Source organism: Eretmochelys imbricata, chromosome 7 (assembly GCF_965152235.1).
Source record: "Eretmochelys imbricata isolate rEreImb1 chromosome 7, rEreImb1.hap1, whole genome shotgun sequence".
Classification (NCBI taxonomy): domain Eukaryota; kingdom Metazoa; phylum Chordata; order Testudines; family Cheloniidae; genus Eretmochelys; species Eretmochelys imbricata.
In genome coordinates this window covers 88,512,665-88,531,374 of record NC_135578.1, presented here as the reverse complement: position 1 = coordinate 88,531,374, position 18,710 = coordinate 88,512,665, and the positions used below count along the sequence as shown (strand labels likewise).

The 18,710-nt window shown below is 38.8% G+C and overlaps 1 protein-coding gene across 1 annotated transcript in view; it reads right to left on the bottom strand.

Moving 5' to 3' along the window:
• Positions 1–18,710, bottom strand: part of PCDH15 (protocadherin related 15) — a 672,916-nt gene that overhangs the window by 132,745 nt on the left and 521,461 nt on the right. The window contains exons 21-22 of the mRNA XM_077821312.1: positions 8,968–9,108; positions 6,033–6,145 (exon numbers count right to left, since the gene is read on the bottom strand). Of these exons, the coding sequence (XP_077677438.1) occupies positions 6,033–6,145; positions 8,968–9,108 (254 nt within the window). The remainder of the gene's footprint in view (positions 1–6,032; positions 6,146–8,967; positions 9,109–18,710) is intronic.

Here is an 18,710-nt window from a genome sequence, read left to right as displayed (position 1 = left end):
TTATTGTTTTTCCTCTTTGCTCTATGCATTTTGTACTTTAGGAGTGAATAAATAATGCTTTGTTTTGAAGACAGTGTTTCTGTGTCACTGAAAATGTATGGTGTCCATAGGGCAAGTCTTACAGGTGCCAACACAGAGTTGGACCTGTGTTAACATGGTTCAGAAGCCTGGGGCTGCAGCCCAGAGATCCAGTCTAAACAGGGCTGGCTCTAGGGTTTTTGCAGCCCCAAGCATAAAAAAACCCCACAAAACACCTCTGAGAGCACAACTACAAAAGCAAAAAACAAAACACAAAAAACCCAGACACCCAGAATGCCTCCCCTGGAATTGCGCCGCCCCAAGCACATGCTTGGTTTGCTGGTGCCTAGAGCCAGTCGTGAGTCTAAGAGTGGGTGGACACCTGTTTTCACCCAGAGCGAGGTGCAGGAAACCAAACCTGTCACCTGAGGGGTGCACATGAGATAGACTAAAAGGGGTATAAGATAATAGTTTACCTTGTAGCCATGACAATGGTGGCAGTTGTGGTGGGATTCAAACTGTTACAGTGGGAATTTGCAGCAAGTGACAAACAGCAGTAAAAACAAACATTTGCAAAGGTAAAGCAAAAGGGAAAGTTTGTTATTTTTGGGAAGAGACAAGGAAAGAAAAGGTAGAGAAAATGAGTTATGCACAGCTCCCTAAAAAGCAGTCATGGAGATATGCAGAGGCAAGGGAACAGAGCCCCAAAGCTAAGCAATTCACAGTCAGTTCAAGTACTACACTCCAATAATTGGCACATATGCAGCAGCCAGAGCAATGGCCTTGTCCAGACTCTGTTCCCTAGGACAGCAAAGCCTGGAGTGGCAGATTTGAAGGGAAAAGCTGCAACATGGGGGAAAAAAAGTTGGAGGAAAAGAATCATGCAGGTCAGGAGAAACAACACTGGAACCAGGGGCGGCTCTACTGATTTTGCCGACACAAGCAGTTGCCGCCGAATTGCCGCCTCCGCAACAGCGGCGGAGCTGCCGCCGAAAGCCGCCGCGGGACACGGACTGACGCCCCATTCTAAATGCTGCCCCAAGCACCTGCTTGGAAAGCTGGTACCTAGAGCTGGCCCGGATTGGAACGAGAAAAGAATATGCCCGCAGCAAACCCATTTGGAAAGTGGGGACAGACACCATACCTAGCTCCTCAAGCAGCCTAGATTCTAAAGGCACATCTACACTGAGCACTTTATGGTAAAAAGAAAAGGAGTACTTGTGGCACCTTAGAGACTAACCAATTTATTTGAGCATACGCTTTTGAGAGCTACAGTGAGCTACAAGTGAGCTGTAGCTCACGAAAGCTTATGCTCAAATAAATTGGTTAGTCTCTAAGGTGCCACAAGTACTCCTTTTCTTTTTGCGAATACAGACTAACACGGTTGCTAACACTCTTTATGGTGGCATGTAGAAGAGCTAACCTGCACGCATCCCTAGCCAGGGTATAAATAGCAGGGTAGATGGTGAGGCACTGCTTAGTGAATGAAGACACACCTGAACCCTTAAGGCATATACCCTACACCAGTGGTTCTCAACCCCTTGAGGATCCGTGAGCAGATTTTAGGGGGTCTGCGAAGCAGGACCAGTGTTAGACTTGCTGGGGCCCAGGGCAGAAAGCCAAAGCCCCACCACATGGGAATGAAGCCCAGGGGGGATCCTGAGCCCCACAACCCAGGACTGAAACAGAAGCCTGAGCAACGTAGCTTCACAGTGCCCCCTGTGGTGTGGGGCCCCTGCCAATTCTCCTGCTTGCTACCCCCTAATGCCACCCCTGGCTTTTACATGCAGAAAAGACGCTGTAGTGGCACAGGTGGGCCATGGAGTTTTTATGGCATATCAGGGGGGCCTCAGAAAGAAAAAGGTTGAGAATCCCTGCCCTACACAGCCCTCTACATGCCGAGTAGTGGTTCTCCCATCTACACTGCTCTTTTACTAGCATAGTGTCCACTGCCTCGCTGCTCCTGGAGCCTTTACCCTCTGCCTTGCCATTTCTGGATCCTTTTGCTGCTTTCTGTAGCTACACACCACAGGGTGGATGCAGCCGGCTTTTCACTGAGGAGTACACATACTCTACACACCACCACCAGAGGTGTGCAGTGTAGATGTACCTTAAATTGTTACCTAAAACCACTGGTGGGGGTGACATGTATTTTCAGTGCTTTTGAGATGAGTTGGTTTTATTGAATTGGGTGGTTGCTGGGGACTTGGAATGGTATCTGTCTCCCTTACTGATGGACAAGGTCCTGGATGCTTTCCCCGTATGGTCAGGAAGGACTGACACCTGAAGAATGCAGGGGGAAATGTTGTGGGGAGCAGCAGCCCCAGATCAACTTGGTTTTCAGACAAAGGAAAATCTCAGGCTAGCCTCCTAAGAATACTAGTTTCATTTTCATATTGAATTATTCTGTTTTAGGTTTCAGTGGCAAAGGTTTGCATTGCTCTCCTAAAATGTAAATTTATAAACAAAACAGCATGCTGGATTAATCAAGGACTGGAGAAAGGTGATGGGAAACTAACCGAGGTCTGCCCACAATCCCATAATCGTTCCATAATCATTGAATGTTCGTATTAAAATGATAATCTGTGAAACAGTTAGCAATGCTCACAATATAATTATCATTAAGCTTCAGAGCCAGTGGGCACTGATGAGACACTTGCTTTTATATACCCTTCTTAGGTTCTACGACAGCACTTCATCAGAAGATTTTCTCCATAACCTATCCTTTACATCATAAAGGTAAGTAATAAAATATGCTTACCCCTACTGTAGAGGTTTTTTAGATTCTGCACAAATATCCATCCATTTGAAAGTTACATGAAAGAATTAAAATAGTACCAATTTTACACAAAGATCTAGCTTCTGTTACAGTTTATATTCCATCTGACTACACTTTGTAAATTTAGTGAGATGTTTTCTTAAATGAAAAAATACCAAAGACAGCAGAAATAAGATCTCCAAAATGAAAACTCTCTTCTTAAACCACCAGTTTGAAATTTCATACTATTCCTTTGAATTTCATATTGCTGTTTTAAAATATAAATCCTCAAAATGTAAGCTTTCCTCATCACCCCCTTCTGTCAGATTTTTGCAAATTTATTTTGTAGCTTATTACTTTGCTTCAAGAAAGCTATTGGTTTCAGAAATATTGATTCAATTTTTAGCTATGGTAATAAAATGCTCATTATTGTTATTTGCCTAACCTAGTTACAATTTTTAAACTCGTGTACTTCAGTATAGCTGAACTGAAATTAATACTACTACACTGATTTAAACTACCTTGTAACCTGGATCATTTCTATGTTTTGGGCATTACCATAATACAAACAAACAATAATAATAGTAGTAATAATCTAAAGGTTCACAGACTAGCATACTTCATTGTATACTCTAACAACTTAATAAAACCTGAAATTAGTAAACAATAAATACCAATGACCTCAGACTGAGTAGTTTGCTACATTTCATTTTGGAGCAAATATTTACAGCTAGGTTATAAATTTCTAGAAATATAGGGCTCATAATGCAGTTTTCTGTAAACATGAATCTCTCATTTTCAAGGAGGTATAAACCAGCTGTAAATATTTGTTCCATATTCAAATGTTGCAAATTAAGCAGTCCAAAGGCACAAGTATTGTTGTTTACTAATTTTCAAGAAAATTGGTTTGATCTTTATCAAATTGTTAGAGTGTAAAATAAAGTTTGCTTACCTGTCACCCTTTTGACGATTATTATTTGTATTATGGAAACACTCAAAAGGCCTCAGTCGGGATTGGGACTCAATAGTGCAATGTGAATGGTGTATATCGGCTGGATGAAAATTATCCAGATTAGAGTACAGCTAAGGTTTGTATACATGGAGACTTCGATTATACCTACAACATCAACATTTTCAAAAAGGGGTTAAGACTAAGCTTTACACAAACTATCCTTCACGCTAGGCAAATCATGGGAACTGTGCTCTTAATGGGAACAAAACTTCCAAACAATCACTGTTTTAACTGTGCCATTTTCAACCCATGAACTTTTCCAGTGGCTAGTGCCTGCTAATACCCAGGAGCTGTGGAGAGGTTTTATAAGTCAAAATGGAGGCTGGGACAAGATTGTGCTGACCAATAATAGCCTGGCTAATCTAGAGAAGTGGCTTGCAGAATGTTTTGCTATCCTGTCTAGATCAGACTGGAAAAAGATAAACATTTGCATATTATTTGTTGATGTGACAGTTGGCTGGTCCCTCCATCGGTCAATATGAATTTTTGGTGCCTGAAGCACAGTTAGATTTATCACCAAATATCATTGCCTTTTTGTTTGTTTTTGCTCCAATTCTTGTTTCTATGTTTTATTTTAAACTTTTCATAGTTTGGGGCTAAATTATCCCCGCCTGGGTTAAAAGTTGTGGGGAAGTTAGTTTGTTTTTAAATCTTCACAAGGATTCCCCCTTGTAATTCCACAGTGACTCTGGTTCAGAGAATCTTTCCCCTCACCATGGATCCCTCACAGTGTGACTCTATTGGAGCCATGTTGAGACATAATTCTCACGTCTGTAGTGGCCCTGGCTGTGGCAATACAGGGAAGGTAGTATAGCACAGGTACAGGTATGGGACAGAAGAGGGAAACTTACATCCCTCCCAGGCAAGTCAACTCTTCACTGTGGCCTTCCCAGTTCCCATAACCTCCCTCAGCACTGACTACAGACCTTGGGGGCTCTGTGCTACAGTAGCAGCTGAGTCCCACATCAATGCAGAAGATGGGATCTCTGTGTTTAGAGGTATGCACCACATATGGAACTAATAAGAGTATGATGCAACCAATTTTTAGTAAGAGAGTTCCATTTTGTGGTTGCTATGGCCATGGGAATAGATAGGAGCAGGACTGCTTCTCCTACCTCAACAACCAGGATAGCAGAGTGAAACAAGACAGCATCCTGTTCTCCAAACTGATTACCCCAAGGTAAAATACAGGGTTGAGCAATGGAGTAACAGAACTATACTTCTCCAGTCAGACACCTTTTATTCTTTGCACATCTGCTCTAATGAGCCAGACAATGGAATTTGGAAATTCTATGCTAAATTATACCCTCCTGCAGATTTATACAGGAAAGAGGATTAAAGGGAGCCAGGGAACTCTGAGAGGTTCACCTCAAGAAAATTCCTTCAAACTGTTCCTCCCAGTGGGAAGGATTTGGAGGTCTGTGAAGAAGGCATGCCACACAGCCTCCTAAACTTATGTATCTCCAGGATCTACAGATAAAGAGATCCATATCCAGAACTTATGTATGGTGATGTCAGTGCAGCTCCTGGAGCCTACTTCCCTCCCAGTCCTCCCACACTTGTATATGTGCACGCATACCCCTCCACCCTCTATCCCCTTTCCCAAGGAGTTGCAGGTTAACAATGCCACAGTTAATGATGCTTCTACTAGCACTGACTTAGGCACAGACTTCCACTGTGACATTTCCCCCCATCTTCTTGGCCATGCATTCATGGAGAGGTGGATATGTTCAGGCAGAGGTGGTATTCTCCCCTTTGTGTAACTCCAGCCAAATTAGTTTCTTCTCCTCATAGTCATCAACACTTTCTGAAAATCAGTGCCCTTTAATGTGTCTCATCTTGTGCACACAAAAATTGAGGAGCCACAAATAATTAGTCACTTTTAAAAAAACTGGTCTGAACTGCTACACTGATGTCATAAAAGCTTTCAGTACACCAGCATAATCAGTAAATATGGTCAGTCTTTCTATGCCTGGGTCCAACCAATTGTCAAGAGGCATAACATTCAATAACATGAGACTGAAAATGAAACGAGTACATTGTTAGCCTCTTGTATCATTACAAATTAGTACATTTTTGTGATAATTTACAGTGATAATAAATTTAAGACTGTGCAGGAAGCATCACAGAGTGGCATTAGCAGCACACGGTAATAATCACCAGCATATGTAAGATAGGAGTTCAAAGAGCAGCTGTTTTAAATGTATCAAAAGACGTACTAGTGATGGAAACAAAACACTATACCTGTATTCATCCTGGGTAAATCGTGGAATTACTGAGGGTTGCAATACAGCAATTTCTACAGTGGTGGTATTGAACTTCACAGGATCACCATCATCATATGCAATGACCACTAGCTATAAACAAAACAAAAATCACTCATTTAACATGGATAGAAATATTTTATGTCAATTTCTATCCAGGGGACCCTTACATTTTCAGGAGTTCACAAACCGGATATCATTTTTTAAAAATGCAAATCAGATGCTATCATAAAATAACATAGGGACATAATATACAGGCAAAAAAGGCAACGATAACCAGCTATAGGCTTAACTGATCATGCAGAGTTCAGGAAATCTTTAAACGCACGTATGCTGCAAACTTGAATTCAAGTCTCCATTCTCTTATACAAAATACCAGCTCCAAAATACAGTGACAGCCCAAAGTACATTCTTTAAACTATCTAGTGGATTTCCTTAATATAGTATTTGATCAAACCAAAGATATGGTTGAAACCATTTCAGCTCTTCTACCATAACAGGTAAATCCCACTTTTACAAATCCTTATTTTGGAGATTCTGCATCCCTGTGGCTGATAATAGGCTATCACATGTTGTCCCTTTTTACAGCTCCCCAACTTATGGACGTTATCCCCCAAGAGCAAGGCTGTCTCATGATTCAAAATGGCACATTAAATGTTGGCATGCCAGCATGACTTTGGGAACCTATATACATTTTAATGCTATTTTGTAATAAGGATTTTCTGTTTTCTCTGATTATAGATTGCCATCTACCTGCAATCTGAACATGATGACTTCACCTGCCGTACCATAGTGTTTTTTAACATTAAATAATTCCCTCAAAAAAGCTTTTCAGATTGAGAAAGATCAGATTTCCAAATTTTCAACAAAACTGTGAATTCAGTGCAGCTGAAAGGAGACAGAATTCAAAACTGAAGTCCTATATCCAAAGAACAAGTAATGCAGTACAGACAGCAAGGTGAGCCCTGTCACCCCAGACCACTACTGTGCTAGAAAAATAAATTAGAAAGATCTCCTTAGATAGTAAGGGTACTTCTCTTATTCTTGTTTCTGTTCACGTTTTATTGCTTATTTGGTGTCCATGCCTATTCAATCCTAGATCCCTCAGCTGAGACAAACCAGGTTGCTTGTAAATAAGATCATTTATTCTCACTCTATGCTGAGAGGTTTGAAGCACAGCTGTCAACTAGTAAGAGGAGAACAACCAGGCTACTGAGACGGAAAATGATAGGACAGCCTCCACCCCAATACCTCTGCCCCTAAGGTCAGTTTTATTTCAAGAATTCACCACTCTTGACTTACTCTGCATCTCACTCCAGCACAACCCTTCTATCCCCCTTCTGCATGAGGCCCATCTCTTCGCAGAATCAGTAGGGTCAGTGCAGAGACAACATATGTAGGAATGTAGCTGCCATGTCTCCTATAGCTGTGTAACTGGGCTTCAGAATTTGACCGCTTATTGGAGAATTCATGGGAAGCATAGAGGGGTGATAGAAAGCCTGTATTATATTAATACTAATGTGAGCACAAAATAATTCCTCCTCTGGAAAATTTTATCCATGTATTGACTCAAAAGCAAATCAGAAACTTTTCATGTTGTCAGATTAATCCACAGAATGCAACATTATTCAAGCAGAAATGTGAAACAGTGACTGAACAGGTTTATGTCATTACATTTAAAAATAAACAAACATCTCTTCTATCCTAGTTTCAAAAATATATAAACAAAAGGAAGGGATGACTTAAGGATATTTTGACAGATGGTATTTTCCACATCAGGAAATTAGACATTAAAAAACCCCAATCATTACAAGATACATTTATACATTTTTCTCCCATTGACATTTTGTCATTTTCAGCTAGGAAAAAGTGTGATTAAAAAAGAGCTATTACAACCCAACAAATCAAATGAAAACCACTAATTGTTCTACATTTGAGCCTCAGCCTTCAGGTACAATGAAAACAATACCACAAAAAAAATTAATTCTTAGTCAAATTATTCTTTGCCATCAATTTATTTTTTTTAGAGTATGGCTTTAATAAACTGAAAATTCCATCAAAGTTTCATCAAAACTTTATGCTGAATTTCTTACCACCATCAGACAATTAATAGAAACAGCATTTCATTCTAATTACACTTTTTGATAGGCTTTATACAAGACAAATACGTAGACAGATACCCAGTACTACCTCTTATATAACTTTCAGAGAGACGGCTTCTCTTCTCCACCCTGCTCTTTTAAGAGAATCTTAGACATATCTGGAATCAAACTTTGCCCTGACTTGCACTCTGTATGACTCTACTGAAGTCAATGGGTTTGCATAGAGTGTATGGTAGGGGAGAATTTAGGTGGTTCTTATTTGCCTTGAAGATCCATTCTTCCATCTGTTCAAAACTACCATGTCACACGCACTATCATAGTGCCTGACCGGAGGAGGCTTTGCCTGTCTGTCGGCATCTAGCTACTGCATAGCAACACTGCTCATTAACAGACCTGAGAGAGATAATTCTTAATTTTTTCCTCCAGAAACTGCACAGATTATTTCACAGCTCTCATAGCTTTTGCTAATCTGAAAGTAAACAATGAGGGCTTGGAGTCTCTCTCTCCTATATAACAGGAAAATATACTGCTAGTGGGCCACTTGTGGCCCTGAGGATAAATTTTGTACTAATTATGGATATAGTTTTACTTAAAGAAACAAAACCAAAAATAATATCTCCAGAACAGTAAGTCCGAAAACTTAGAAAAGAGGAAACAAGGTTTTAATTCAAACTATATTTTCTTCAATCACAAATGAAAACTGGTTAAATTTGAAATAATACATAATATAAAACCAAAGGTATAAATGAAATAACATTTGTCATATTTCATATTTTTATTCATGTATATGCATATGCCTGCTGATATTCATACCTTAAATATTGTACTGGGCTCTTCGTTAAGATTTACTCGAGTTACTACACGTCCTGAATTTTCCTCTACATCAAAAATGCTGGCACTGTAAGGGAACTGGATGACATCTACTTTGTACCTTACACGACTTGCTGGTGTACCCTGTAAAGCAAATGTATATTTACAATTGGAAGAATTCAACACAAATATTGAAATACTTTCTTAGTTTTGCACAAAATAAGGAGATGTACAAAGAATGGGACAGAAAACAACACTGGAAAATATTATAACATAGACTGATGGCCTATCCCCATTGGGAAAACTATGTTCATTTCTAAGGGATTCTCCCAAAAAAGATACAGCTGCCATTGAAGAGGTCCAGAGATGAGTGATGAAAATTATTAGAGGTTTGGAAAGATTTCCTTATGAAGAAAGATTGAAAAGACGGGACTGTTTAGTTTAAAGAGGATATAAACAAGGGGTGAGGATATAAACAAGGGGGGAGGGTTTACAAAATCATTAATAGAACAGAAAAGGTAAATCTCATAATACAAGAACAAGGGGACATTCACTGAAACTGAAAAACAACAAACTGATAAAACGGATAAAAGGAAAGAGTTTTACACAACCTTAGGACACTTGCCTCCTTCCTCAGCCATCACTGAAAAAGGCATAGCACTGCCTATGAGCTTTTCTAAACTACATCCATTTGCACAGAGAATAAATAACATTAGCAGACTGTTAAGAGACTGCATTACAAAATTGTGTGCGTATGCAAATATAGTTTTAAACCACTGTTATAGCTTTGACATACTCAACCAATTTTCACCAGACCACTAAAAGACACCTTTGTGGCATGGGGACGCTCCATCAAATTTCAAGTTACAAGTTGAAGCTGTTCCACTTTGTATAAATAATTGAAAGATCACTAGAGCAGGAACTTGAAGTTGGATCCACCACATCCCAGGTGAATGTCCTAACAAATGGGCTATTGGGCATAAGGCTGTCATTGACAGCAGCATCACGAGTCCCCTTCTTGTCCTCTGGGAATGGTGCCTAAGTCCCCTTATGAATTTAGCTCCCAGCAATTTTTTTCGTCCAAACGACTTGGTGAATTTGTGCCAAACACATTAATAATTTGGGTCAACCCAAACCTGTATTTTTCAGGGAATAACTCATTGGTTACAGCATTTTGCCCAGCTCTAGTCCTGACCAGCTCCAAACAGAGCCTGAAAATTACTTCTTAGAATAGGAATGTTTGTGCAACCTTAACTATGTGTGTTTTTACACCAATAAGAAGATCAACAGTTACTTTAGCTAAGACAAACACTAGAATGCATATATGTAGAGCTCCATGTGTTTCACAAATGTGAAACACAAAAAAACATGAAAAACAATGAAAATGAAATAAAACAAAAATACTCACTCCCACAGTGGTGGCTCCTATGGTTCCTGTCCTATAAGACTGGGACCAGTTCCCTGTTCCCAGAGTTGTGACCCAGCACATGAGCACCTCTCAGGCCAAATTGGAGTGAGTGACATTGTGACCCAGTGTGCCAGGTCGCAATACACGGAATGGGGAGCCAGGCTCAGCTCAATGGGACAGGAGCCACCTCTGCAAAGTGAGTGTGGGACATGCTCATTCTGTGCTACCCAACCAGGGCCTCCCACCTCCCGGGGGCAGGAGCCAACCCCCTGGGTTGCGGGGAGGGGAACGGATAAATAAATTAACAAGATATACCCCAAAATAGAACAAAAACTATTAAAATAAAAAGAATTTCATGCGTTTTTTAGATATAAGCCCTCATACACCAGGGAACAAACCAAAAACTGATTGATGAGGTTTAGAAAAAAACTACGTCTATGGGCAAGTTACTCTATAAGTGTCCATTTTGGAGTTTCTTGTAGCCTACTAAGAAGTATCTGGTATTGGCCACTGTCAGTGACAAGACACTGGACCAGACAGACCACTGGTCAAATTTCTAACTGAACGTCCACCAATTTCTAATGGCATTGTTACTTTAATAATTATATGCTTTGAGCCAAATGCTGCTGTTACTCCTCTGATTCCATTCAATTTGATGGAGTTTCATAGTTGTAATTGAGAGCATTATTGGGATCTATGATTTTTGAGATTTTTAGCTGGCAGAGTAAGGAACAGAGGCATTGCTTAAGGTTGTCTACCCTCTAATGTAGCTTTCAGCAACATTTTAATTAGAGTATAATTTCCAACACACCATATAGACATACATTTTGTTTTTCAGTTTCTCAAGCAGATCCACCTCTGCATGTAATTAAATAATTAGGATCAGTTAGTCCACAGGTGTGCAACAGGAGCTGAGAAGGACATATGCACCCCCGGGTGCCTGTGCACACCAGTGGAGTAGCAGTCCTACTGCTCCTCAAGCACTTTACTAGTTGATCCAGGTATTCTGGAGGCATAAGTCACCCCAAGAGGAACAAGATGGGGGATGCCATGTGCAGGTGCTCAAGTAAGCATATGCTGCACTCCTGTAGAGGATGCACCTGCTGCCCTCCCCTTGCCTGGCAGGGAATTCTGCCACTCAATGTGCAGCTGTGCTTTAAAAGCACTGCTGAACTGTTAGATATTGGATTTTGTTTTACATACAGAATCAGAAAACAAAAAGAAGGATGTACTCTTCATCAGCTGTCAAGGCTTGCTTACTAGTGCTGTTAGAAAACACAATGTATCCATTTGATTTTAAGTAGCTACTGTAATTAACAATTATATACTGAGCCCCCATCCAAGGAAAGGGATTTATTACAGAAAGCCTACATCTATCCGTGCATGTCTCACACAGATCGCAGACACATTCACTACCAGAAAAACAAATTAAAAGGGGAAGCAGAGGAAAGGCAAAGGAAAGTAAGAATCAATACTGGGCGGTTATAACAAATTAATTTTGCAGCTACTGTAACCTGACACGATGACATATTAATATTAACAAACTAAATAAACAGCATTTTCTAATAGAGGTTAATTTAACTGATTTCATCTCTATTAATACTAATATCTTAAATAAAAACATTTCCTTTAAAATGATGCAATTAACTAATGCAGGGGGTCACAAACTGTGAGCTACAATTCAGTCCTGGTTGGTCTGCCAGCACAAGTGCATTCTCCAGTCCAGCAAATTTTTAACTCCATGTGACTCATGTAATGTAAATAAAAGCTGCATATTTTGGACAGAGTATTGAAAAAACTTTATTTTTTTAAAAATCAATCTGCACAATGTCAAGTTTAATTCTCGCTAGGGCTGTCAATTAATCACAGTTAACTCATGCGAGTAACTCAAAAAATTAATTGCGATTAATCGCAGTTTTAATCACACTGAACAATAGAATACCAATAGAAATTTATTAAATATTTTGGATGTTTTTCCACATTTTCATATATATTGTTTCCTGTGTTGTAATTGAAACCAAAGTGTATATTATTTTTATTACAAATATTTGCACTATAAAAAGGTAAACAAAATAAACAGTATTTTTCAATTCACTTTGTACAAGTACTGTAGTACAATCTCTTTCTCGTGAAAGTGCAATTTACAACTGTAGATTTATTTTTTTTTTGGTTATATAACTGCACTCAAAAACAAAGCAATGTAAAACTTCAGAGCCTACAAGTCCACTCCGTCCTACTTCTTGTTCAGCCAATCGCTAAGACAAAAACATTTGTTTACATTTATGGGAGATAATGCTGCCCTCATCTTATTTACAATGTCACCAGAAAGTGAGGACAGGCATTTGCATGGCACTTTTGTAGCTGGCATTGCAAGGTATTTACATGCCAGATATGCTAAACTTTCGTATGCCCCTTCATGCTTTGGCCACCATTCCAGAGGACATGCTTTCATGCTGATAATGTTCGTTATAAAACTAATGTGTTAATTAAATTTGTGACTGAACTCCTTGGGGAAGAATTGTATGTCCCCTGCTCTGTTTTACCTGCATTCTGTCATATATTTCATGTTATAGCTGTCTCAGTTGATGACCCAGCACATGTTGTTCATTTTAAGAACACTTTCACTGCAGATTTGACAAAACTCAAAGAAGGTATCAATGTCAGATTTCTAAAGATAGCTACAGCACTCAACCCAAGATTTAAGAATCTGAAGTGCCTTCCAAAATCTGAGAGGGACGAGGCGTGGAGCACGCTTTCAGAAGTCTTAAAAGAGCAACATTCCGATGTGGAATCTACAGAACCCGAACCACCAAAAAAGAAAATCAACCTTCTGCGGGTGGCATCTGACTCAGATAATGAAAATGAACATGTGTCAGTCCACAGTGCTTTAGACTGCTATTGAGCAGAACCCATCATCAGCATGTCCCCTGGAATGGTGGTTGAAGCACAAGGGAAAAAATGAATCTTTAGTGCATCTGGCACGTAAAGATATTGTGACGCCGTCTACAACAGTGCCATGAGAATGCCTGTTCTCACTTTCAGGTGATACTGTAAACAAGAAGCAGGAAGCATCTTCTCCTGCAAATGTAAACAAACTTGTTTGTCTGAGCAATTGGCTGAACAAGAAGTAGGACTGAGTGACACTTGCAAGCTCTAAAATTTTACATTTTTTATTTTTGAATGCCTTTTTTTGCACATAATTCTACATTTGTAAGTTCAGCTTTCACGACAGAGATTGCACTACACTAGTTGTATTAAGTGAATTGAAAAATAATATTTTTTGTTTACCGTGCAAATACTTGTAATAAAAATAAATATAAAGTGAGCACTGTACACTTTGTATTCTGTGCTGTAATTGAAATCAATATATTTGAAAATGTTGAAAACATACAAAAACATTTAAGTAAATTATATTCTATTATTGTTTAACAGTGCAATTAATCGTGTGATTAATCATGATTAATTTTTTAATCATGTGATTAATCATGATTAATTTTTGTAATTGCTTGACAGCCCTAATTCTCACACGTACGACGGTGCATTTCACTGCAAGGTAACCTAGTTACATACACGGAGTCCGCCATTTACAAGTATAGAAAATGCCAAGCAGTATTTCAATCTGACATGGGTCGATTTATTTTTCAAAAATGAGAAGGGTGCACTGGTGGTGAAGATAATGAAAGTCCCAGACCATCTACGGCTACACAAAATGAGTCAGCCAAAAATATAAAGGAAGTGAGAAGAAAATATGAGACATACTTGAAGACTGAATTCTTCTTTACTGGATCGGATGAGTACCTGTTGCCTCAGTGTGTAAAAGTATAATTGTTATTTTATATTTTTATTTATAATATTTTATTCTTTTCTAATTAGTAGAGAGTAGGGCTGGGTCTTTCCCTTACACAGCACAGAAATTCAGATTTTAACATTAAACAAATAAAAAACCACAATATAGTCTTCAAAACTGGACAACTATTGTTTTAAAACCAACAAATAACCCAATGTGTTCTTTTAACAATTTTGTTAACATTTTTGTGTTGCTTATTGTTCAGTTTTATACATTGTACTTTTATACATTGTGTTTTCCCTGTTTGAACACCACATTTTGCTCTCAACATTTTTTAAAGTGTAGTGTACTAAAACTGTTCCTGAAGCATTTCTTCGAGTGCACATTGCTAGGAATTTCTATTATTACAATTGTTTACATTAAAATGAAAAGGAAACATGTACATTGTTTATTTACGGTGTTATCATTTACATGTATGTAATAATTAAAATAAATAATTTTCCTCAAGAAGTGTTAATAGTGGGCCGCAGTACCAACTGCAGCTGCACAGGTGGGCCTCAGGGAAAAATGTTTGTGAACTCCTGAACTAATGTATCCATTACCTTCTGATTATCATTCCATTAATCTCCCTCTAGGAACCTCTAAGGAACAACCTTTAAGTATCAAGACCAAGTCCTTAGGCACTGTTTAAACAATTGCTGGTCCCAAATTAAATGAATGGATGGGTCCTTTGCAGCAGTGATTCTCAACCACGGGTCTGGGCCCTCCGTAGGGGGCTGCGAGCAGGTTTCAGGGGGCCGCCAAGCAGCGCCGACATTAGACTTGCTGGGGCCCAGGGCAGAAAGTCGAAGCCCCACCGCATGGGACTGAAGCCCAAGGCCCTGAGCCCTGCCACTTGGGGCTGAAGCTGAAGCCTGAACAACTTAGCTTCGCGGGGGCCCCTGTGGCATGGGACCCCAGGCAACTGCATTACTTGCTACTGCCTAATGGTGGCCCTGGCTTTTGTATGCAGAAAAACAGTTGTGGTGGCACAGGTGGGCTTTGGAGGTTTTTATAGCTTGTTGCAGGGGCCTCAGAAAGAAAAAGGTTGAGAACCCTTGCTTTACAGTTTGTGTCGATCCTTATGATCTATCAAGTGGTATGTTAAACAAAGTACAGAAGTATATATCCCTGGGATGCTTAGAAAGTTACAGCTGTTAGCCAGCTGGGCGAAATGCTGATGGTGATACCAAAAAAACTGAGGCTGTTTGATGAAAGGGTAGCTGCTGTAGAGCTCTTCAAGGCTTTGCAGAGTCTGGAGTCTCCTTGGAGCTTAATTAGTCTATATAAAACTTATACTTTTATTTTACATAAAGTATTTCCTATTAATCAGGGCTGTCTCTGAATTTAAGAAAGGTATTTTTATTTGTTTTTCCAAACTGAGATTTTTGCTTGCTTATATTGGTTAATATAAAATCATTTATTATTCTTGTTATTATCAGTCTACCCAATTATTATCCTCATTACTTTCCTTCTTTGTCACTAGGAACCAGCTGTGCTCTTTCCAATCAGAGACAAGATTTCTCTTAGACAACTGGCAATTCCTTTTCAGACTGCTTTCCCATCTGTAAAATCTGTAAACTTACTTTCTTTCCCTCACTCTTTGCCTACCTTGTGTACTGATATAGTAAGGTCTTTGAGACAGGAGCTCCTACTCTTGTTCAATACCTAGCACAATGAGGCACCAATCTTGTTTGGGGCCTCCAGGCACTGTAACTACTATTGCAACAACAATTGTACGATCAACACAAGATGCAAACTTCCAAAACATATACTTTCCCCCAGCCTATATTACAGGATGAGCTGGCTCAGGGCTTCAGAGAGGAGCTTAGTGCATCAGGGAGGTGAATACCAAATGTACTTTCAGCAATATATCATGAAACATGTTCACATCTAAGCAAACCAATTTATTCTGTGGAGGGGCACAAAACTAAACAGAAACACTAGCAGCTGAAATGATGGTTTCCCATCATGACAAATGTTCTGTATGAAATCAACTGCCAACCAAACAACCATCGTGAGATCCCCTTCAGACCTGTTAAAGCAGCATTGCCTCAAGTGAGTTGAGTTAGTGGGGCACTGCACTATAGCATTTATCAACTTTGTTCTGTTTAATTATTAAAACTAAACATGTTTCATCTTTTATACCAGTATCTGACAAAGAAAATTTCAGAAAGTTCACCTCCTTTGAATTTCTAGTTGGAGTGTTGGACTAGACATTCAGTGACTGCACCTTCCTCTATCAGAGCCATGCAGCTACTGTATGAAATGATGTACAGTTACATCATTTCATACAGTAAAACAGTTCAATCTCTGTGAATATAAATTACATGTTGAGGGGCTCTATGAGGAAAAACAACCAACAGCAGGGTGCAAAAAAGATATCAGAAAAAAATAGGAATAAAGCTTATATTGCCCTGAAATTTTCAGATATTTTTGGATGAATCAGACTCTGCATGACCCAGTTTCACATTCAGAAACCAGAAATGTTGACTGATTTTCTAAATACATGCAGATAGCATTTGAATACCTGCATTGTACCTAATCAGGCAAATTATCAAAAGCCAATTTTCTCTGAAAGTTTAATGAAATATGATTGGTAACTTTCAATTGCATTTACTAATATGATACAAAATAGCTTTGCTGTTATTGATCATGCATTCTACGCAGCATGTCAACAAATTATCAATAAGTACAACAGTGAACTTGCAGCGCAAACTGCATCAAAACCAGGTGGAGAAGAAAATATAGTTTTACTAAAAGAAAGAACTTTTTTATCCTACTCGAATATATTCTGTTGATGATAAACAAGAGGCATTGAGAACACAAATTTATTTCTATTGAAACTATGTAAGATAGTTCCACTGATACTATGGTAATGAACACTGCAGAAATGCATAGCTGCCAGATTTTACTCATGGTGAATAGTATATCTGAAATCGATAGGACTCATCGAGGAGTAAGGAACTACTCAATGTGGGTAATGTAGCAGAATTTGGCTCTATTTATTTGGACTAAAATCACATATTGCACGTAAACCTTTAATTCCAGTTGCAAACTGGTGGTCCCAGTTTTACATATGATTAAAAAAAGCTTATCTGTCACCACAGTATAAGAAGTTTAGAGCTTAATCCTTCCTGATTCTTACCAGGGTGCACAGTGGGGCTAGGGCAGAAGGACCTTTATCCATCTGTTGTGCAATCTGTAGACAAACCAGTCTGCTCAGTAGTCCCTAGTCCCCGGGTGGTACATGGCACCCTGACGTGGGTGAAGAGAAAGTAGGGTGATGGACTTAATCCCCACTTTGTAGTGGCCTGAAGAACAGGACTGGCATATAAGGGAAAGCATACACAATAAAAGGGCTTCATAGTGGGGACACTCCTCCTGCACACTGTGGAGTTGGGACAGTGAAGAACTGCACATCTAACTCAGGGGGGCTATGTCTAATGGGACCTTAATAGTGTATTTTAAGAAAGAACATGCTTAACTATTAAAGTATTTAATTGGATATAATTTTAAAGATGTTCAGATCCTTGCAAACATGAAGAATTTCAGAGGTCATAGTGTACCAAGGTGATTATACATTCAATGTCAGGAGGAAACCCAATTTAGTAATTTTTCTTCAAGATATGATTAGCAAGACATTACTTACTCAAATCCACATGATTTTGTTCAGAATGACAATCACCTTATGTCTGGAAGACCAAAACCTATTATTATCATTAATGATCCACACACTAGATAATTAAATACAGAAAGCTGGCATGTGACTACAGATTCTGATGCAGCTACCAACTTTGTTTTTATGTCATAATTTCTGAAAGCAACAAAATCAGGATGATGATATATAGATACAGAGATAGGCCACAATATAATTGACAAAATCACCAAAGGATGATTTGGCTAGAATTGCATAAAGTTTTTCAACTGCAACTTTTTTTGGCAAACAATGCAGATTTGGCAACATGGAAACATTTCACAAATCTGTACTGGTTTCACCGATTTCAGTCAAGAAAAAAAATCAAAAACATTCTGAAAAAAGATAAATGTTTCATTTCAACATTTTTGAAACTAAAAGTTTTGATTTTTCAATTCAAAATAACTTTTTGCTTTGAAATGGCCCTTAATAATTCAAAAAAGGCTAAAACCGGCTTGGAATAGAAACGAAACATGTTCTTTTAGGTTGAACCAAATGATTCATTTATCCTGAAACATTTTTTGTTATTGTTTTTCAATTGGCTGAAAATTTTGGGAAAAAAATGTTTTTTGTTTTGATCTGAAACTTTTTATTATTGGAGTTGCCAGGGAACTGAAAAATGCATTATTCACTCAGCTCTAGATATAACACTGTGGGTTATTTATGCTAGTTTTATTATTCTTTAACAGTTAATCTTTTGCCTGTATTTTAAATAATTTTGGATGCAAGCCTATATTATAATGGGACTCACAGAATATGTCTACACTGTAATTAAACATCCATGGCTTGTCCATGTCAGCTGACTCAAGCTTACA